The 20,018-nt window shown below is 46.3% G+C and overlaps 1 protein-coding gene across 1 annotated transcript in view; it reads right to left on the reverse strand.

Moving 5' to 3' along the window:
* Positions 1 to 1,096: 1,096 nt before the first annotated feature.
* The window catches only part of LOC105696338, a 69,931-nt gene continuing 51,009 nt past the window's right edge, over positions 1,097 to 20,018 (reverse strand). The window contains exons 11-18 of the mRNA XM_023434286.1: positions 9,859 to 10,176; positions 8,879 to 9,255; positions 8,345 to 8,617; positions 7,404 to 7,872; positions 5,171 to 7,305; positions 4,812 to 5,005; positions 4,579 to 4,736; positions 1,097 to 4,422 (exon numbers count right to left, since the gene is read on the reverse strand). Coding sequence (XP_023290054.1) covers positions 3,809 to 4,422; positions 4,579 to 4,736; positions 4,812 to 5,005; positions 5,171 to 7,305; positions 7,404 to 7,872; positions 8,345 to 8,617; positions 8,879 to 9,255; positions 9,859 to 10,176 — 4,538 coding nt within the window. The 3' untranslated portion in view covers positions 1,097 to 3,808. The remainder of the gene's footprint in view (positions 4,423 to 4,578; positions 4,737 to 4,811; positions 5,006 to 5,170; positions 7,306 to 7,403; positions 7,873 to 8,344; positions 8,618 to 8,878; positions 9,256 to 9,858; positions 10,177 to 20,018) is intronic.

Below are 20,018 nucleotides of genomic sequence, written 5' to 3' on the forward strand. Positions count from 1 at the left end.
CTGTTCGATCCGATATATTATCGTCGAGATAAAGCCTGCGCGGCACCAGTAAGCTACGAACGAGCGCGTTTGCATTCGGTTAATACTTTTTCCAATTAGTAGAAACTTTCGGATACAAATAAACGAGCGATTATTTTATTTGTACACCCTTATGCAGGACTGTGCATACCAGCTAGCGATTTACCGAGAAGTCCACTGTTTGTCACACTTGAAAATGTCCATTTACTATCAAATGAAGCATTTTTGAGTAGAAAATGGCGCGCCAGTTCCTGCCACAAGTGCATCGAAGATCGATCCGATTCAAACGGGTCGAAGGGCTGTTCACTTCAGTTTCTCATGAAATCCAGTTGATTTCTCGTATCCTATGATTTTATTCTAGAAATCCAGACAGTTTCTCGCAGCACTGAGTATTGAGCACTGAACATGCAGCATTGAGAAAAATATTTCCATTACTTTTCGTTGACATTTAATTTCGTGAAACCGCGAAATTTCTTGAATGGCTAAAAAATGTATTAATTCAAGTTGAATCGTTTTACGTTGCATCAAGCGAATAGCCCCTCGAAGCAGATTGAGCAATTTTCAGACGTCCTCGACAAAATTGGAACGCATTAAGCAGGGAGAAAAGACACTTAAATGAAGTTCCAACAAAGGGAGGAAAGCAATGCCGATGGTGACGCCGCAACGTGCCTGTTAACGATCGACAATACTCAACGATTCGAAGATGGATCACAGATCGGGTTCCATACATTTTCGTTTCAACTTTGGTAACGATCCATTAATCGAAAAGTATCCCTAAAGGACTCCTATAACGTAGCGCGAGAGAAAATCTCAAGAACGCAGAAATTTCCACGTTCACCCTTACACGTTAATCGCGCGATTTAAAAGGATTGAGCAGTAAAAAAAGTCTCTTTGTCGGGGATGAAAGGGCGCCGCTGTCAATTTCGACAGTTCCGTTCGTTCGAATTGCGCAATCAGTCTTAGACGTATAATATGTCAAGGGTCCTAGAGATGATCTCCGGCGCATCGGCGTCGTTACAGGAGGCTTCCTAAGGTAGCTCGAACAGCGGGGAAGAAGGCAAATGAAAAAGAGCACAAATTGCAGCGAAAACTATAGGAAAACATTTAATAAAACGGCCATAAAAGATTGCGAAAAGGCACAGGTACCTTCCGTAACGGCATTTCGAGATTTCGGGACTCGTCGATATTTTCCAATATGTATTCGGCGTTCGGGTTAACAAGAAACGAAAGGTTTCGCGAGTTTCGAGAGTTACAACGAAGCGCGACCTCGAGGCAGATTTGCATCCGAGTTTCTGGAATTTCTAAGAGTCGCGTGGATCACGGCCTAAGCCGCGCGGCAGTCCACGCGTTGACAACCGTGCCGCGTACAAATATAAAATTAGGCTGTATAAAAAAGTCGTATGTAGTACGTGTCGCCAGGCGCATGCGAGCGCAGCGCTAAATGAACGTAGGTGTGTCGCGCGTGTTTCACGTGTGTCCGTATATGGGGGTGTGTCGCGAGAGTACGACCGCCCGTGTGTGTGATTCCGTGTGATTCTGCAGCATTAAATTAAATAAAATCCACATCCATTCGTTCATTAATAATTCAATCATCTTTAATCGGTTGTTTTCATTCATTTAATAAGAGAACGTAGTCCTGGGAGAAGTTCCCTAGTCAGTTCGTGGTTTCTAATATCTAAGCGCTACCTTCTAGACTTAATCTAGTCCTATGTATCCTTAATCGATACGCGATAAACTAGTATTCGTATAATTACTTGCTCACCTTACCGGCTAGTATTATGTACTATGTACAACACTTAAAGTTACACTGCTTTCAGTTTAAACCACTTTACCAAAAAGAAGAAAAGAAATGACGATGCGACCAAAACGATCTCCGCAGAGGACGGGGCGACCGGGGCCTAAATTACACCACTTACGCGCCCGGGTCTCCCGCCGCGTGCGTCCAACGTGCGTCTAGTCGCGTCTACCCGCCTCCAGTCGCACGCACATACGAGCGTGCATCGTCCGCAAATTTTTATGTATAACTAAATATATATCTATTTACACATTCAACTGCCGTATTCCATCGCGTTGCGCGTCTCTTTTTTCGTCTCTCGTTCCCTCAGCTCGCGAGCTGGGTCCGTAAATATACCGCGCATTGGTATCGTCGATTAGCCGGCCTTAATCCCATACACCTGGCGGACTCATTCGAAATAAAAACGTACACACTCATCAACGCGACATTTATCATTTCACGAATCTAATCGTTCCATATTTACAAAAAAAAAAAGAACCGTCCGCGTCGTTTAATATCCCGGACGGTTCGAGCACGCACATCGAATCGCGCGCTAGTTGTAACACCGTCAGGATAAACGGTAGAAGGGGCTTGAGTTCGGAACATTTCGTCAATCAATTTTTCTTTTATGCCTGGTTGTCGCGTAATTACGTCCAGAGTGGAGTTTACGGTGAAAACGCTTGTACTCGTGCGGCAGGCTCGATTGCGCGTTCCGTGAAAAGTTCAAAACCATATAGCATTGTCAAATTTACCACACTTAGGTGAAGCGTCACTACAAATATAGCACACGTAATATAGTGTGGTTTCAAAGCTACGCGTTAGAATAAAGAATCGTGGGTGCGGCACGAGTATGACGAGATCTTTGCTGTAAAAGGCGTTCTCTTGCAGTTGCGCTCGAATAGCCGTAGAACGCGATGTTCCCTGCATTACGAACCACGGAATAACAACTACTTCATGACAAAGTTAGTCGGTACATTGGAAATAAAGAAACTAAAATTAACGAAACGTTCGAAGTCTCGACCACCTAAGCTGAATCAAGCTTCACACCAATCACACCAAAGGCGTACCACGGCCTCGTATTCGTCCGAATAAATCTCCGCGACCTTCGAGATCTCCGTCGGGAGTATCGAAAGAGATCACGATGCAGCTAAGAAGCATCCCTGACTTCGAGAACAACTCTCGAATAGACGAGATGTCCAGCCACCCTAACCGACAGGGTCGAATTCCTAAAACATTCCTAAATCATTTGCGCGGAAAACCAAAGCAAGTACCAGGGCGGATTCGATGTCAGGCCGCCCGAAGATCATAAACTGGATGAAAACTACCAATTGCTGCTACGGCGTCTCTCAACGAGAGGGGCAGCCTAAAATTGTTTAAAAAAGAAACTACATCAAGTCCAACCGGCAGTAGAACGCCAAATTTGCGTCGTCGCGTCTCTCGTTAAGAGAATCTCCTGAACCCGGTCTTAGTCAATGGACGGGCCGTGTTCTGAAACACGTTCCTCTTCCTAAATTTTCTAAGAACAGAAAAAGGACTGATCCGTTGCGGCCTCGCACCAAGAATCTTCGGAATAATTGCAAATTGATCGTTGAACCTAGCCGGGTGGCACCTTTCTCTCGTTCCACCTCCCTTCCCCCTTCTCCGTTGCATGACCCAGACTCGATTAAAATTAAAATAAGTGTTCGCATAAAAAAATGGCCGTTCAGCCTAACGCGTAAAAATTGCGTCGCTTCGAGCGCTAGGATCGACCGCCATGTCGTGGTCGGTCACGTGACGCTGCGCCGAAGAATGATCGGCTACCGGGCTGAATCCCGTTGCCTCGTCGACGAGACAAGACTCCGCGTAGCTACGGATCTCCACGAATTCCCACGGTTCCCTCGAGGCGAACCTCGTCCGAGGGGCAACGTCGACCGACGAGACGAGCCCTTGGCCCGTCAAAGCGACGAGTTCAGCTCCACGAGGCCGCGGTTAGGCGGCGAAAGGCGATCCGGTGTTCCGCCGGGTGCCGCGCCGTAATCAATCCTCGTCGGAGAGGGGCTCGTACTGCGCGGAGAGCAGCGGTGCAGGTTCCGCCTGTGGCTGCTCAGTTTTGGTCACCGTCACGGAACCCGAGGTCGGAGGGGGCGGCGCCGGAGGCGGGCCAGTGTGCACTCCTAGTGCACTGAATGGATAGAAGGTCGTCGGCGTGGGAGCCGGCGCGGGTGCAGAGGACTGCACGGCCTGACTGGGAGTCTCGTCGATGACCATGTCGCCCCCGGAAGGACTGTCCACATTGCCACCGCCGCTTCCCCCGGTCGCGCCACCCTTGTCCTCCTTATCGCCGACTGCACCAACCCCGCCGGACCCGTTGCGTTCGCCCGTGCCGCCTCCACCGCCGCTTCCTCCGCCGCCGCCGCCGCCTCCGCCGCTACCAGCGCCGCCGCTGCTACCGCTGCTCGCTTTGTCGTCCTCGGATGTCCTCATTACCTCGACGATCTTGTTCTTTACGTAATCCAAGGGCGAGAGATGAGGTTTGTTGGAGGGTACGCTGGAAGTCGTGGTGGCAGTGCTAGTTTCGTAAAAGCGACGCGCGTAGTGATTCGTCGTTGTTTCCGGCGGCGACACGGGTTCTACTGCGTGAAACTGTTGTTTGCCTGCTGACGATACTTGCTGCTGCTGTTGATGTTGTTGCTGCTGGTGTTGTTGCTGCTGCTGCTGCTGCTGCTGTTGCTGCTGCTGCTGTTGCTGCTGTTGCTGCTGCTGCTGTTGTTGTTGCTGCTGCTGCTGTTGTTGTTGCTGCTGCTGCTGCTGCTGCTGTTGGGACTGCTGCTGCTGCTGCTGTTGGGACTGCTGCTGCTGCTGTTGTTGCTGTTGTTGGGCCACTCGAATGATTTGCCTTTCGTCGCCGGTCTTTGCGGATTCCGTCTCTGCTCCTTTCCGTCTCTTCCACTGATCATCGTGGTACCTGAAATAACAAACGACATGTTATCTTCTCTCGTTGATTGCGCAAACGATCGTATAGCGGAAACTTGGAACTTACCCTGCGTAGGATCTGTAAGACGCATGCGGTGGCCCGTAATCCTTTGTTACTAGGTGATCGATGTGTTCTCCGAGCGTAATACCCTTGTTTCCACTGGCGCTACCTCCACCAGGTCCGCTATTGGCGCCGCTTCCATCTCCCGCAGGACTGTGTGCCACGCCATTAGGTTCAGCTGGGCTTTCTCGGTGGAAACCCTAAACCAACGATAAAACATAATAAAAGCCATTCCCTATCAAGAGTTTTTCTGCGTCTCGGTAAACGATGAAATCCCCTATTTTGTCAGTAGTTTTATTATTAACATGGTTACACAAATAAAATATGCGTTAAAAATGAATAAGGGAAATAAAATATCGACATACCGGGAAAAGACGATCGCTTCCTCTGCTTGTTTGACTATTAGATGCGGGACTTCCACTGGCGTTTTCGACACTCTGATTGATCTGATGAGTGATTATGGCATCGATCAGGCTGGCAGCTGTGAGAGTAGAGGACGAGTCATTCTGCTGTTGATTAGAGGAAGACTGACTCTGCCTCGAGGTAGCTTGTTGCGATTGTTGCTGTTGCTGCTGTTGTATTCTAGAGGAAGGAGGAAATCCGCTACTCAGTAACCTCGAAGATTCTCTGTCTTGAAGCTGTTGATGCTGCTGATCTCGATAAATCTGCGCGATATGACGTCTCTCAGCTTCCATGCGTTGCTGCTGCAGAAGATGGTGCTGAATTTGTTGATGCTGATGCAGATGAACAAAGTCTCTTTCTCTCTGTTGCTGCACGGCAAGTCGGTGTTCCGCATGCTGCTGTTGCATCTCTTTCTCACGTTCCTGCTGAACTGCCAATCGATGTTCCTGCTGCTGTTGTTGGATCTCCTTTTCCCTCTGTTGTACCGCCAGTCGATGTTCCTGATGTTCCTTTTCCCTCTGGGCAACTGCGGCTAGTTGTTGTTGAATCTCTTTTTCCCGCTGTTGATGAACGGCCATTCTATGCTCGGTGTGCTGTATCTCCTTTTCCCTCTGCTGGACGGACAGGCGGTGCTCGGCATGCATCTCCTTTTCCCTCTGTTGGGCCAACCTATGCTCCTGTTGATGAATCTCCTTCTCGCGTTGATGGTGATGTTGCTGCACGACCATGCGGTGTTCCAACTGTTGCAACTCCTCTCGCTGTATTCTGTGTTCCTCCTTTACCCGCATATGCGCCTCCCTCTCTCGTTGATGTTGCTGATGTTGCTGGTGCTGTTGGTGCTGCTGATGCACGGCTGCCATTCGATGCTCTGCCTGCTGCATGGCCAGTCGATGCTCTTGAAGTCGCATCTCCTGCTCGCGAAAGGCTCTATTGTTATCCGCATAGCGGTCAGCGAGAAGCCTGTCAGCCATGGTTTTTCCAAGGCCCTCGTGACTGCCGCTACTCGACGCCGCTATCGGATGCCCGTGCGGATGGGGCACTGGAAGACTCGGTTGCTGCACCGCCACGTCCACCAAGCTGGAGAACGCTTCCAAGCCAGGAGGCGGCGGGGGATAGTGAATCTGTTTCTGCGGGTTATGCCTCTGTATAACGCCTTGACGCGGCTGCGTATGCGACTGAGGAGGCGGTGGCGGTGGCGGAGGTGTGCCCGTGTAGTAGAGCGTCGAAGGAGTTTCGCTCTTTCCGGCGTTTTCGCCACTCGCCGAGCTCCTACTCCTCGGGTGCATCTGCTGACTCGTTATGTAATCGTTCATAATGATCTGCCTGGAGGAAAGTTGCTGCTCCATCGTGTAGCTAGGAGGTGGACGCGCCGGGTAGGAGTTATACTGATTGCCGTGAGACACCACCACTCCTTGGTTCTGGCCTTGACCCGGAACACTGCCGGTTGTTACCGGTGAATGTCTAATGGAACGATGGTAATCGTAGATGGGCGCTCGCTTGTCGACGGCAAACGGATGTACGGGTGTACCTTGGGTAATGGACCCCCCGGTCTCTTTCAGGCCCGATTGGCTAGTCGTTGTGCTCGCGCCACTCCCGGCATTGCCCGGTGGGGTCATCTGCCGAAGAAGACCCTCATAACGAGCTCCAGATACCGGGGTTCCGTGAGTTATCGATCCACTTTTGTGACCCGCACCTATGCTCGCAAGCTTGGGCGATAGTTTCGGATGTGCCGGTGGCACCGCTACCTTGTTCATCTTCGGTGTAAGGGGAGCTTGAGGCCTTGGCAAGGATGGGTAGAGCGGACTTTTGGAACCGCGTCCTTGGTCCGGATGCCCATGAGGATGATAATAAGCCCCCGGTGGTGGTTCCGGTCGGTAGAGGGTTACCGTCGGCGGTTTGTGCGGCGGTTGGAGGGAATGATTGTACTCTTGCTGTTGTCTTGGTTTCTTTATGCTCAGGTCGAGGGTTCCCTCCGTTTCCCGGAGAGCTTGCTGAACTTGCATTACCACCAAACCCTCTTTCGGTAGTAGATCCGACGACTGAGATTGACTACTCGGCACGGAAGGTGGACAGGGTGTGATAGTTGCTTGCATTTGGCCTGTTATCGATAACGGGATAAGTTAGATCGATAATAATTTCAGTAAAACTTTTAAAAACTGATTAATCTATCTTAAGAAGCTTATAACGTTCTCTTACCAAGCTGTTGTGGACTCGGGGCTGAGCGGTGACTATGATGAGGTCCAGATACGACGGAAAGCGTCGCCAAAGTCGAGTCCCTGTTGGACATAACGGTGGGTACACTCGAAGACGGCTTGTATTCGCGAACAAATGTTATGTCGTTGCGATGATCCGTCTTGAGAATGCTAGATATCGTCGCTGTACCGGAACTAACGGGAACGGGACCGGTACTGGCTGGGCTATTAGGGTTACGTTTGAGCTGCATCTCTATTACACCCAGCATGAGATCCTTGACGGTAAGCGGATTAGAATTGCTAGTAGTCGATGGTGGGGAATGGACAACTGGCGGAGGTTGCTGAGGCTGCTGCTGCTGCTGTTGCTGTTGTTGCTGCTGCATTATTGTACTCGTGCTACTAGTAGTAGTTAGCGTTACCACGACGCTGCTCGTATCCAAATCGGTACCTCCCTGACCTTCGTCCGCCGTCTCCTGAAACCACGAGCGGACCTCTATCAGACGGCTCTATTACCGGAAAAGGACCAAGAAGTTAACAAAAAAACTGGATCGTCTCATACATAACCTCTAACACTCCATAATTCGGTATTACCGAACAGGGCAATTAGGTCTTTCGGAACTATACTCAATAGGAGGCCTACGAATAGGTTCTCTATTTAAAAATCTACCATATAATAGATGCTTAGTGAATTTTCGTGCAAAACAACATGCATGCCGATTACGAATCCAAGGTAAATATCTTCATGGATGCTTTCTGTTAGGAGCGGTAAACAAAATTAAATCTCTAAAATCAAATAAAACGCTTACATCAATGTCTTTATCCTTGAAATACAAAACTGAAAATAGAGTAGCTGAGCGTTCTATATTTACTAAACCATAAGAAATAAAATGTATGAACATCGAAACACTTCATACAGGCAACTTTTCCTTCCTTTAACTGTCTTACCGTGGCAGAACTGTCGTAATCTTCCCTGTTAGCAGCTGGTGCTCCGACTGCGGAGGATTGCTGGGACGAAGCAATGTTCGATGAGGACGGCACCAACGATACAACAGCGATGTCCGAGAGTTTATCGCCGAGTTTTGGATCCGATGATTGCTGGAAAGGTAAAGAAGCTCCTGCAGAAACCGAAGTTGACGACGAAGCCGGAACTACCGGTGTACTACTCGATATGGTGTTTGCAGGACTTCCCGCACTGGCCGTATCGCTGGAGTCGTGCACCTAATCAATAATAATAAATTGTCAGTACAAAGTGATATCATTCTATCAATACGTAGTATTGCATAAAGCAATATAAAACAGGATGTACATTTTAGAAGCGATATTTTATGCAAACACGTGAGAATATAGGAAAATAAGATATCGCGTATTCTGTAAATCATTATGCCAAACTAACTCCTTGTAACAAAACTAATTCCTTAGTTAGTTTTGTTACAAGATGTCTCGTAGATGTCCTTCGATTATGCAACAGGGCAAACTTACAGCCAATTCGTCACAGCTACTGGTACTGCTACCGCTTTCCTCCTCGTCGGTAAGGCACGGCCTTCGCTCTTCACCGAGAGACTGATAGTACTCTGCGACCACTTGATCCAATCCTAATTTCTTCCGGTACGTAAGGTAATAAGTTTTACACTGATGATTCGACTTTCCAGATATCTGCTCCGAGACTTTGGGCCAATTGGTACCGTGCTCTCGCAACGCTCTCTTGAGCTGTTCAAGCTCCTCGTCCGACCACTGACGCGTCGATGGATCTGTAGTATCTTCGGAAGCGTCCGGTCCACCGGATAGATGAGGTGCCAACCTTCTCGATATCCGATTGAAACATGCGGAGCAGCACTTCGTCGCATTGCTGGGTATCTCTGAAAAAGAAACGATTTCTGTTCTCATTTTCCCCATTAACCAAAACCCTATTAAGTGCGTTAAAAGTGATATTACTAGATCGATGCATAATTAACGTTACATTTTGCTATTTCTTATTTACCTTGCAGGGTAACAATAATTATGTAGCAACCTAATACAAGCCAACCACACCAAACTTCAGTACCACCGAGTCACAAAATACGAGTATCGATATCATTTAATACCTCGGGTAACAATTCAGTTCCTGAAAAGTTATTCGTACCTAAGGACCGGGGTGAAGGTTACTTGAATGAACTCTCGTAAAACAGATTTCTTGGTTCACCGGATGAGGAAGAATCCCGTAAAAAAAAATTCGAGGGTTCCATCCTTTGGAAAAAACCGCAATGCTAACATTGCACTTAGAATTATGAGGAGTTTTCGTTTCACTCGCATATCCGCATATCCGATTTTCGTGACACTTGTGTACTCGTACATCTGATTTTCGTAACGCTCGCGTACTCGCATGTTACATTTTCGTTAGATTCGAACGCTGAGCTGGTACCTCCATATATAAAGAAAATGTAATTCTACGCCAAAAAGAAATCACTACTTCTGATACTTACGAAACGCTTGTACGACGGGATCCCGAACTTCGGGAGGTAGGTCGAGCCATTTCGGTGGAAGAGCCCGGAGTCGCTTGACGCGGGTCTTGGAGTTGGCGTTGTTGAGATTGGGACAACCAGGGAGGGGACAGGCGGTGTACCGACCGCGAACGGCTTTGCATCTGCAGGTGTTGCAAACACGTGCTCCGGGTGCAACCTGATCCTCCCTGAGACCGTACTGACCGGCCTGACTGCGAGATAGCGCTCTGCTCTGCGTTCCTCCTTCGACCACGTTTTGGCAAACCGCACACGCGTGGGGACCCAGCTGTCTCCCGGTCTCTGGAAACGTAACATCAAAAATGCGTAAAATATTCCGCTCATGAAGGGTTTCTTTAAAAAAAATAAAGTATAACGTAGAATGACTTGAGTCAACCTATAGCTTTGATATAGAAATATATATGCCTTTCGGAACCTGTAATATGGATGAGGGAATGATTTATAGCCTCGTCACTGTATTTGCAATTACGTACCGAAGCATATTAACGCTGAAATTTTCGTGCGGATGTGTTTTTGAAAAGTTATGATCTTATCACCGTAATTCTGGTGCCAATTACTGATGTTCTGGATAAGCGTCGAGGCTCGAATTCGAGAAGTCGTCACCGTGTGACCGTCGGCGTTGTGATAAAAATCAAATAACGCGTAAAGCCCAACCGCCGCAAATACATGAGCGATGCTATCACGAAACGTGCGAATTGCAACGTGACAAGGCTGCACCTCGGTGCTATCGAAATCGCTCGAAACCACATTAAAAATGGATGCCCCACTCTCGAGGGCTCAAGTGAAATCGATACTTCACGAAGCCCTGTGTTTTCCACCTTTTTGTACACCGCTGTAGAACAACCAGCTTCTAGAGCACGATATCTGGACTTTGATTTTCGCGTAGACGCAATTGCTCTCGCTAAAACTCATTCTTTATGGATTTGGTAAGAACCTACTTGACTGTAGTGACGATGTTAAGGTAATATGAAAGTGGAGACTGAGATATCTCGTGTGTTAAACTGTTCTCCGGAATGGACGACGCAAATTTTTTGAAATTATACACGAACGTAGAGACCCTAAAGAAGATCCTGTCACCCGTGAAATTTATTTTTTGTTAACTTGTTTATACACGTGTTAATTAAAGAAAAAAAAGTGAAATTTCATAAGTGTCAGGACCTTCCTCAGGGCCTCCATATCAATGTGGTAAAATTGCAAACAATTCGGTTCGTCCAGACCGGATGCCATTTCCATGTCACCTTAACACCAATCGAGTTTAACATCGAAACGAATTCTCAATGAAGACCCGCAGTATGCCATATACGCGAAACACGAATCTTTACAGAATTCTGTAGCAGTTTCCGACAAACCAGTAGTTATTATCCGAAAAGAATTTCACGTCGACGATCATAGGAGATCGCGCCCTCTCTGTAAAATTCTACTCCGTGGAGAGGTTCGCCCGCGTCAACAACGAGCTCGCGGAAACAGAGTTAAATAAATAGGGCTAATCACAGCATCCCCGAGAAAGATGAAGCGTTGGGGGTGGAAGACAGCGGAGAGAGGCGGAAATCTAGGAAGGACCGAAGGGGTGGAGAGGGGAGGACGCTGTGGGAGAGGGGGGGGGCGCGCGGAGTGTACAGACGAGTGGGAAACAGAGTAATTACAGAGGCTCCGCCGGTTAAGTAATTAAGGCTAGCCAATTAAAAAGTTCTCGCTCGGCAAGCGTAGTCGGGACGTACCCGAATGGTACCCGGAACTCACCCGGGCCACCCGGGGTGTATCGTCGTCGCCCCGGCCCCCCGTGTCGGGAGAACTTTGAGCTCGGCACTGATTTTGCCTAACGCGCGCCATAACTCCGCGACCGAGGAGGAGGCAGCGGATCCCGCGCGATTCCGCATTCTCTTTCAATTAATCGACGCCTGGTCCCGTTTCGTTTATTCTTGCTCCGGCCGGTGGGACCGGCGGAGCCCCATCGAGCGAGATTAACTCGGTCGCTATGAATGACTACATGCTGCGCAGACGATTACTCGATCCGTCGATTCTTGCTCTTGATTTCTTTGTTAAGAACGTACGTTCCGTGTCTCCGAAACTTTTGGATGCGCTCGTTATCAGTTTCGATCATTTTTCACCAAATGCCCACGGAAAAAATAGCATTTGCCCTTTTAGTAAAGGACAACATCGGTGATAAATGTTTGCTCTTGCTGCACTAATAAATGCATGTACAGCGAAACTGTTTGCAATTGCATCGAACGTACAGATGTAATCGCAGGAGAACTTCGTTCAGAAAAAAATGCTTGATAAATTAGCAAATGACTTTTTCGAAACAGCCAAAAAGGTATGGTTGCCCTTTCTCAAGCAAATGAGATATGCATATATATAAGTTTTCACGATTATTGTTAACCAAACGCTGCGTAACGCATACTTCGCGAAGAAATATAAATTTCTACTTTAAAAGACGTATTTTTTTATGGGAGATATAGTCTGTATTTTCTTATTTTTAATGAGTTTCAACCACAGAAAATAGCGAGTATCGCATGAATTGAGTAAAAAAGACGATATCCTTGTAGAAATACTGAGGATTTGTGGGAGAGGAAGGAACATGAAGAAAAACTTTAGTAACCGCAACTGGTATTTAGCAGATTTTCAAAACACTGTCGGATGAATTGTTCCCTAAATTCATGGCAGCAATAATTCCCTTCTTGTTTTCTGCAAACTGTTTTGCACGAATTGTCATTCAAAATAATCTACATTGACTCACTATTTTCACAGGTTCCCAAAATTCGGACATTGCTGAAATACGTTTTAGATAACCTGAAACCTCCAGCATTATTCTTATCGCGTTTTTAGTTTCCATTGGATAAATTATAACTTTACGTTTAACCGCAGCGCGATAAACAGCTTGATCCGCTCTTGTGCATTAAATAATGAAATCTACTCTCGACGAGACGTCATTACGCATTCAGCCATGTAGGGGGGTGTAATAGTGTGGAGCATCGTCGATTAACGCTCGGCGGCACCTCGGAAAGGTGAAAGGATTTGCCAAGATGAACGAAAATAAAGTGCAGCGCTGACTAAATCTCCTACTAATTAAGCCGGTACCGCGGAGGAGCAAGGACAAGGGGCTTAGTTTGAATCTTTAATAAGGAGTGCGGAGAGCCCGTCGCCCCTGGCCCGCTGGTACCGTTTCGTCGCGGACATTCCCAGAGAACATGCCCTGGGAATGATGAAGCTTTCACCTTCGACTTCCTTGCACCACGCGACAGCCTTTCGATAATTTTTCGGCTATACTCAGTATTACGATCATTCATAACTCTTATGCACCGCTCTCCTGATTCGGCACTAGGAGTTTTTTCAAAAGTAATTTTATTCCCACTTATTCTAATCGATAAATTTTGTATAAAGTGCCCAGCACTCTAAAAATTAATATTATTCAACAATCACTAAATATTACCCTGTATAAACGTTAATATAATTACCGAATTTAATAGAACTTGTTTTTAGAAGTTTATGTAACAACGCACCCGACACCCGTAAATCAACGAACGTTCTCCTTAATTATTTCGATCCTCATTGACAAGTCTTGCCCACTCAAAAATGGCGGTTCAGGTTTAACTTCCTCTTTATCTGGATGCTGTGCTTCTATTTTTAATACCTTGAACCCTCGATGCCGATAACAGAGGCAGGAGAGGGAAAAGGCGAGGTAGAGAGAGGAACGATAATTGGTCGGAGCTAAAACTCCTGCTAATTACACGTCGCCTATGGAGTCGGATGGAGGAAGAGATTAAAGGAGTAAAATCAGCAATCTAGGGCTGGCCGGGTCCGCTGCGAGTACCGCGACATCAGATATTCTCTTTGGACCGTCGCGACGCGGTGCGGTGTGGCGTGATCCAGTGCGGCATACGGATCAAAATTTCTGTGTAAACGGGTCCTCGCGAATAATTGCACCGCTACAGAGTTGCAAAGTGGATCGACCAAAAGCTCAACGAAAACGAAATATCGTCCGACGAAGAGGGGAGCCTCGTACGCCATTCCTTTTAACTCGGAAAGGGGAACAGCGGGGTCAAATGCGTGCGCACGCGTACACGCAGACGCGATCGCCAAAGCGGAGGGGTAGAAGGGGAATCGTTACGGTGGTTAGTTCGTTTGTTCGTTAGCTTGCCTGGAGCGAGGCAAGCGTTTTTCTATTTATATATTTATGAGATTTGTGTTTCGCTAAGCAAAAATGATTAAAGGCAAACAAGACTGTATTTCCGTCCCCTTCGCTCCCGCTCTCCCTGCCCCCGGTATCTATGTATTATCTAGCAGCCTTCGGCTCTTCTCTATGACCTATGCTGTATTCGATATCTCTTGATTAAAATACTTTGATCGTACATATCGTTGTGCTCTTGTAGGACACCGGTTCCACCCAGTAAAAGCTACCATTTGAAATATATTGTGTATTGACTTTACCACACAAATTGCTTTGTACAAAAGATATTTTTTATATCAAAATCGCAGTTATAAAAAAAAAAAGATCGAATTACTTCCATTCGACGAGCCCCATCGAATATATCTTTTGTGAAACGTTTTGTAACAAAATCAATACGTAATAAGATATTTCAGATGTCACATCCCAGATCCTATACTGTCTTAAAAAGAGAAGAAAGAAGTTTTAAAAAAAATCTTCAACTTTAAAATTCCTAGCAATCATAGGCGTAAATTAGAACAGTTAAAGTGCCTCGTGGTAAGATTGTCCGCAGCGACGTTGTAGAATGAAAAAGGGAGTCGCTTTTTTTAGCGACTCCAAATTACAATTATCAATTGGCTTTGATGCTACCGACCCACCACGATGGGGAACGCTGTGCAAACGAGCGATCGTTACGATACTACGGCTGATTGCTGTAGCGGTATTATGGCGTGCGTACGCGTGTGCGTATGTAAATAACATCTGTCGATTACGGCTACGGTTCCGCAGTGCGTTGCAAGGGGCAAGAGGGATCACTGGGAAATACATTATGTCAATTTACCCATTTGGACGAAACTTTCGTTGGAGTGTTTCCGAATTGACAGAAATGACAATTACGGCGATACGACGCGTGACAGGAACACCGGTAACAATCACGGGAATAAAATTTTAAACGTGTCGGTAAAATATTTTAATCCGTCATTGTTTCACCGGGCACAAAGTAACGGTGAAATTAAAACAAGAGAAAAAGCGAAATCCGTTAGTCGAACCGGAAAGATTGAAATCTCTCCGACACGTCTACCTGTCATAGATTCACGCGAGTTTGTGAAACCATCAATTCGAAATCTACCCGATCGTTCGCACGTAATCTTCAATAACGCTCATTCATACCGATTTTAAATTATCTTCCCAGAGAGGAAAAATGCAATCTCTTAAAAAAGAAACATAACCACCCAGATCCATTTAGTTTCAATGACCATGTTCTCGATATCTTGCACGCGTGTTGACGCACCCCACGATGCGAATATGCATCTTTCGCGGTTTCCATGGCGTAAAATATTTGGGCCCCTTAAGCTCGCAACATTCCGAGGGTAAAACGCAGGCCATCGCGCCTGCGCCTCGGTATTATCGCGAAACTGTACGTATGTACATAATCCGTTATTTGCGTAGCGAAGCAGCGAATCCAAGCGCACCTGTCTAATGCGCGCGGGTACACAAGGAGGGCCGGCGCCAGGTGAAGCGGAGGCATTAATTGGGATTAAGTAAATCAAGACGCTAATTAGCCTGCTCGTATCCAACCTTCCACCACTCCCGTTCCCTCCGCAACGACTGCGCTCGCTGCCGCCGCCAAAGCAACGCCACCCACCACTGCTACCGCCCATTCTGTATCGCTGCTACCGCCCACTTGCGATCGCTGCTATCGCCCACTTTGTATCACCGCTACCGCCCACGGAGAATCACAATTTTACAGCTCTATTTACCTTTTAAACATCTCATTCTCGAATATTTTATCCAAAGAATGTTTTTCATCGCTGTTATTGCGTTTCACAACTTCATTGGGTTTCCTTTCGTGGTTGAACTCCTCATCTCGACATTTTTAATTCAAAGAAAGAAAGTTGACGGTTTCATTGATTTTCATGATTTCATTGATTCTTTTTTTGTAGTTGATATGTCGTACACGGTGCATGGGTTTAAATGTCGAGTTTCAATCCAGTTAAGAACACTTTTGCAGTAAGTGTAGGTCAATTGTGAAAAGAGTAATTATAGTTCGCTCGTATCCAATCTTCTACCTCCCTCTTACTTCCGCACGCTACCTACCCCACAGTCCAGGTTCACTGCTACCAACAAAGACGGGCTACCACCCATCGCCGCTGCCGCCCACTCGGGATCGCTCGTATCCAACATCCTCCCGAGTGCGTAATAGTCTCCGCGTTCTTAATGTTATGTTCCAACAATCAATCTTCTCCCAGATACTTTTATGCAAACATATTGAACCTATAATTACCTGAATACTCGTTCCAGAATTTTTGCAAAAAGCATGTGTAATTCGTTTTTGAATGGAAACTCCTTATCTCATGATAGTGCATGTAAATTCGCATGTTAAAAAATAGGAGCGCATCAAAAAATGAAAATCCTTTTGTTAAGGCTAATAGCTATTATTTTCATGTGTTAGAATTCTTGCACCAAAATGACTACCAATTGCGTAAGGATATTTCATAAAAAGTAATTCCCTTTAACTTGGAAGCTTCACTCTCAATCCGCGTCTTAGATCACGAATTTTACCCAGAAATCTAGCAGAAAAATTATGATCACAAGAAATGACAATCTCATCAGTTAATAAAACGTTTGCAATAACAATACTTGATCACGGAACGAGAGAGGGCACACGAGTCGGCATTGCCCATTCGAGTCAAGTTGACATTGCTATGCCAAAATGGAACAATTCGATCAAAATCGTTCACTCGACGTTAAATTAAAGTCTCTGTCAGCCAACGAATCTCCCGAATGATATAGAATTGCAGGCAAAAAAAAAAATTGCAGAGGTCTCTAAGAATTTTACGAGTTAACCGCATAAAGAATCGCCGAAGCTCACGGGCTAACGCGAGACTGAGGAACCTCCTAAGATGAAAAGGAGAGAAGAGAGTCAAGAGAACGCGAAATCGAATAGCCAGAGGAGAACCGAAGAAGCGAACCGCGGGAAGGCCAGAAGGAAATAAAAAGGAGAACGCGGCCGCCGCCAGAGACCGCGTGGCTGGTAATATCGCGAAAAGTGTTTGCTTAACTTGTCTGAAGTGAACCGAGAGCATTAGACCGAGCGCTCTTACGTGTCCTGAGGTCCCGGGGTCCAGGACGAGGCATCGACTGTGTACTCTCTTAACGCGATTATTCCTGGTTTCCTTCGGGAGTCCATGGAAAACCGAGTTTACCAACGAACAAGGAAGTACACCGGAACGAGACCGACTAGATGGTGATAATCTTCCAAGACCGTACGAATCCATTTTGGTCCTCACTTGGCACCTTGCAATATGGTGGCTGTTCGCAAAATCCGCCTCGAGCAAGCATTAAACCGCGTCATTGGCATCATTTGCTCTGCTCCGAAAAGAACGTCCGCAATGGCCACTACTTCTTCGATTCAAGGCATATATCCTCCCCAACCTGTGCACCGATTTAACTTCAAATGTCCTCAATATTTCCAACTAAATCCAACAGTACCCACTTTCCTCCACCAACCATGTTCAGGTTTTACAAAAGTTAATTTTTCTCTTCGCGAATCGGATTCGACAGAGGTATCGTTTTCTAACACAGAAAAGCGAACGAAACACGCGCCGTTCAGACGTTTATTGTCGAACCGCCCATGGATCAATCCCCAGGCTGAAGTTTCATTTGAATGAGCCCTCGGCGGTGATCGCCCGACGGAAGTTTCGAGTACGCGAACCGCCCTCCTCGACCGATATCGGTATTATTCGCGGGAAACGAGCCCAAGGGTGGTTCGCAATGGCGAATCGCGCAGGGCGGGGAGGCGCGCGGTCTCGAGGGAAATGTGCGTAATCGTCGTCCTATTCTGCACCGGTAACAGCTTCGAGCCAAAGGCTCGTTTATTGGTTGGCGCCTGTGCCGTCGAGAATCACTGTCCATCCGGTAGGTCCCTTGGCTATGTACATCGTTCCATTTGTCCCCCGCCCCTCCCCGCCACTTCCGATCCGTCCCTTCCCGTTCCATGCTGCATCGCACCTGTTTTGTGGTCACGTGACTGCACTCCACGAAACGCGACAAGCCTTCTTTTATGCAATAGCAATTCAACGGGGAGAATGCGTCGGAATTTGCGCATTATGCAATATCCACAGGTTGGGTACTCTATTTATCATTTTATTAAAATAGTTTTAACCCTGCAACGACCGCGCACAATTCGACATGTAAACAATAAAGGTGGAGAAAAGAACAATAAATGGAATCTTTGTTCACTTAATTTATTGAAAAAAAAAAAACAGATTGCGGTACTCAGTTCCAAGTATTTAATGTTATCATTAGATTAAGACGTTTAAACTCCTTACGTGATTCAAACACATGTAATATAAGCAACGTAAATATCAAGTGAACATATATAGAATTAAAGTCCACCGTTGTCGCAGGAATGAGAGTTTGAAAACATCAAATGAAATACTTGGAAAAAATCTGACTTCTACGTTGCAGAAAATTTCAATGCGCGACATCGCGACGCGGTGACAATTGCTTCGACCCAAGTCGCTCGGCAAAACATTACAATCCGGATATTTGTGCGCGAATTAATATCCATGAAGGATCGAAAAGGATTTTTACAATTTGAATAAATCGCGAAGAAAGGAAGAGGCGACGAGAGCAGGAAGGGAGGGAAATGGGTTGCAGGAGAGAGCGCTCGAGGGTGAGGACTCGGTTAGAAGAGAGGGCAGATGAGTGAATGTCTGTATAAAATGAAAATATCCTTATGTTTGCGAAGACTTGGACGGGGGCGAGTACCGCTCGATTTCCCTTCGAGAGAGGGAGTGAGGACGAATGGGAGAGAGAGAAAGGAACGGTGTTCGGGACAGGGAGAGGGAGAGGGAAGGGGATAGGACACGAACCAACCGGCCGTGGCGTAGCGAGTTACGTATAACGGAATAAAGAGGAATTCAACGCAACGTGAAATATAAATGATATTATGCAAATATCCCGAGGAGAGGAGGCAGCCGAGAGGGATGGAGGAGTACTCGTCCCGAGCTAATTTGATGAAAAACATCAGAGACCGGAAGGCAAGAGCCTGCAAAAGACGCATCCTGGAAGGACCACGAGGTCCTTCTTCTTGCTTTTCGGCATTCGGCATTTCGGTACACTCCCCTCGTTTTCTCTTTTTCGCCTTATCCTCGAAACGCACTCTCTAGGCTGGCGGTTAACTCGTATTTACCAGACCGAGTTTGCCGACTTAAGTACGCTCGAGCATCCGATATTTATCCAGAGCTAGTTACAACGTTGTCTTCGCCATAATTCGTCAAAAAGAAAAAACCGGTCGTTAAAGACCGTAATAAACAAAGCCGTGCAATTATTGCTACGGAAAATAAAAACTGAAACATAATCGATATACCACTCTGGTAGCGAATTTAATGACAATCGCTTGTAAATACGGGGCTAATATTTCTGCGAAGCTGTAGTTACTTTCTTGAGCATCAAGTGCATTCTTGAACCTTCGTAGAAAGCATCACACCCAATCGTTCCGGTTATAATGCAATAAGCAAGATCGATGTTACCACAACAAAAATAATCTTATGCGAAGGGTAAGAATCATGAATTTTCTAAACAATGTGTCGCCCCATCTACGAATTTAGTAGATCCTAGTTTATGTAAAGCGGCACTTTAAAATGTTGAAAAATGTAAAAGAGAGTTTACCGGAATTGTTATTTAATTTTACATGAATTAGTGTACAGTGAAATTTTAACAACGGGAAACATTTTACACTAATTGGTAGTAAAATTGTGCAGTAAAATTTGAACTAAACTAGAAAGATAAAAGCAATCTGGATGCGATTTATGATTAATCCATTAGAAATCGAAGATCGTGTAGGAAGTCAATACGATGTATGGAGTTACCAGACCTTGTATTACGGTCGCCTATCTCGTATTCGAACCAATTGATAGCATTTCAATTTTCGCTTCTGAATAAACATACAAAACCTTTTTACATTTTCACAATA

This window comes from Orussus abietinus, unplaced genomic scaffold (assembly GCF_000612105.2).
Source record: "Orussus abietinus isolate OABI.00-Male unplaced genomic scaffold, Oabi_2.0 scaffold164, whole genome shotgun sequence".
NCBI lineage: Eukaryota > Metazoa > Arthropoda > Insecta > Hymenoptera > Orussidae > Orussus > Orussus abietinus.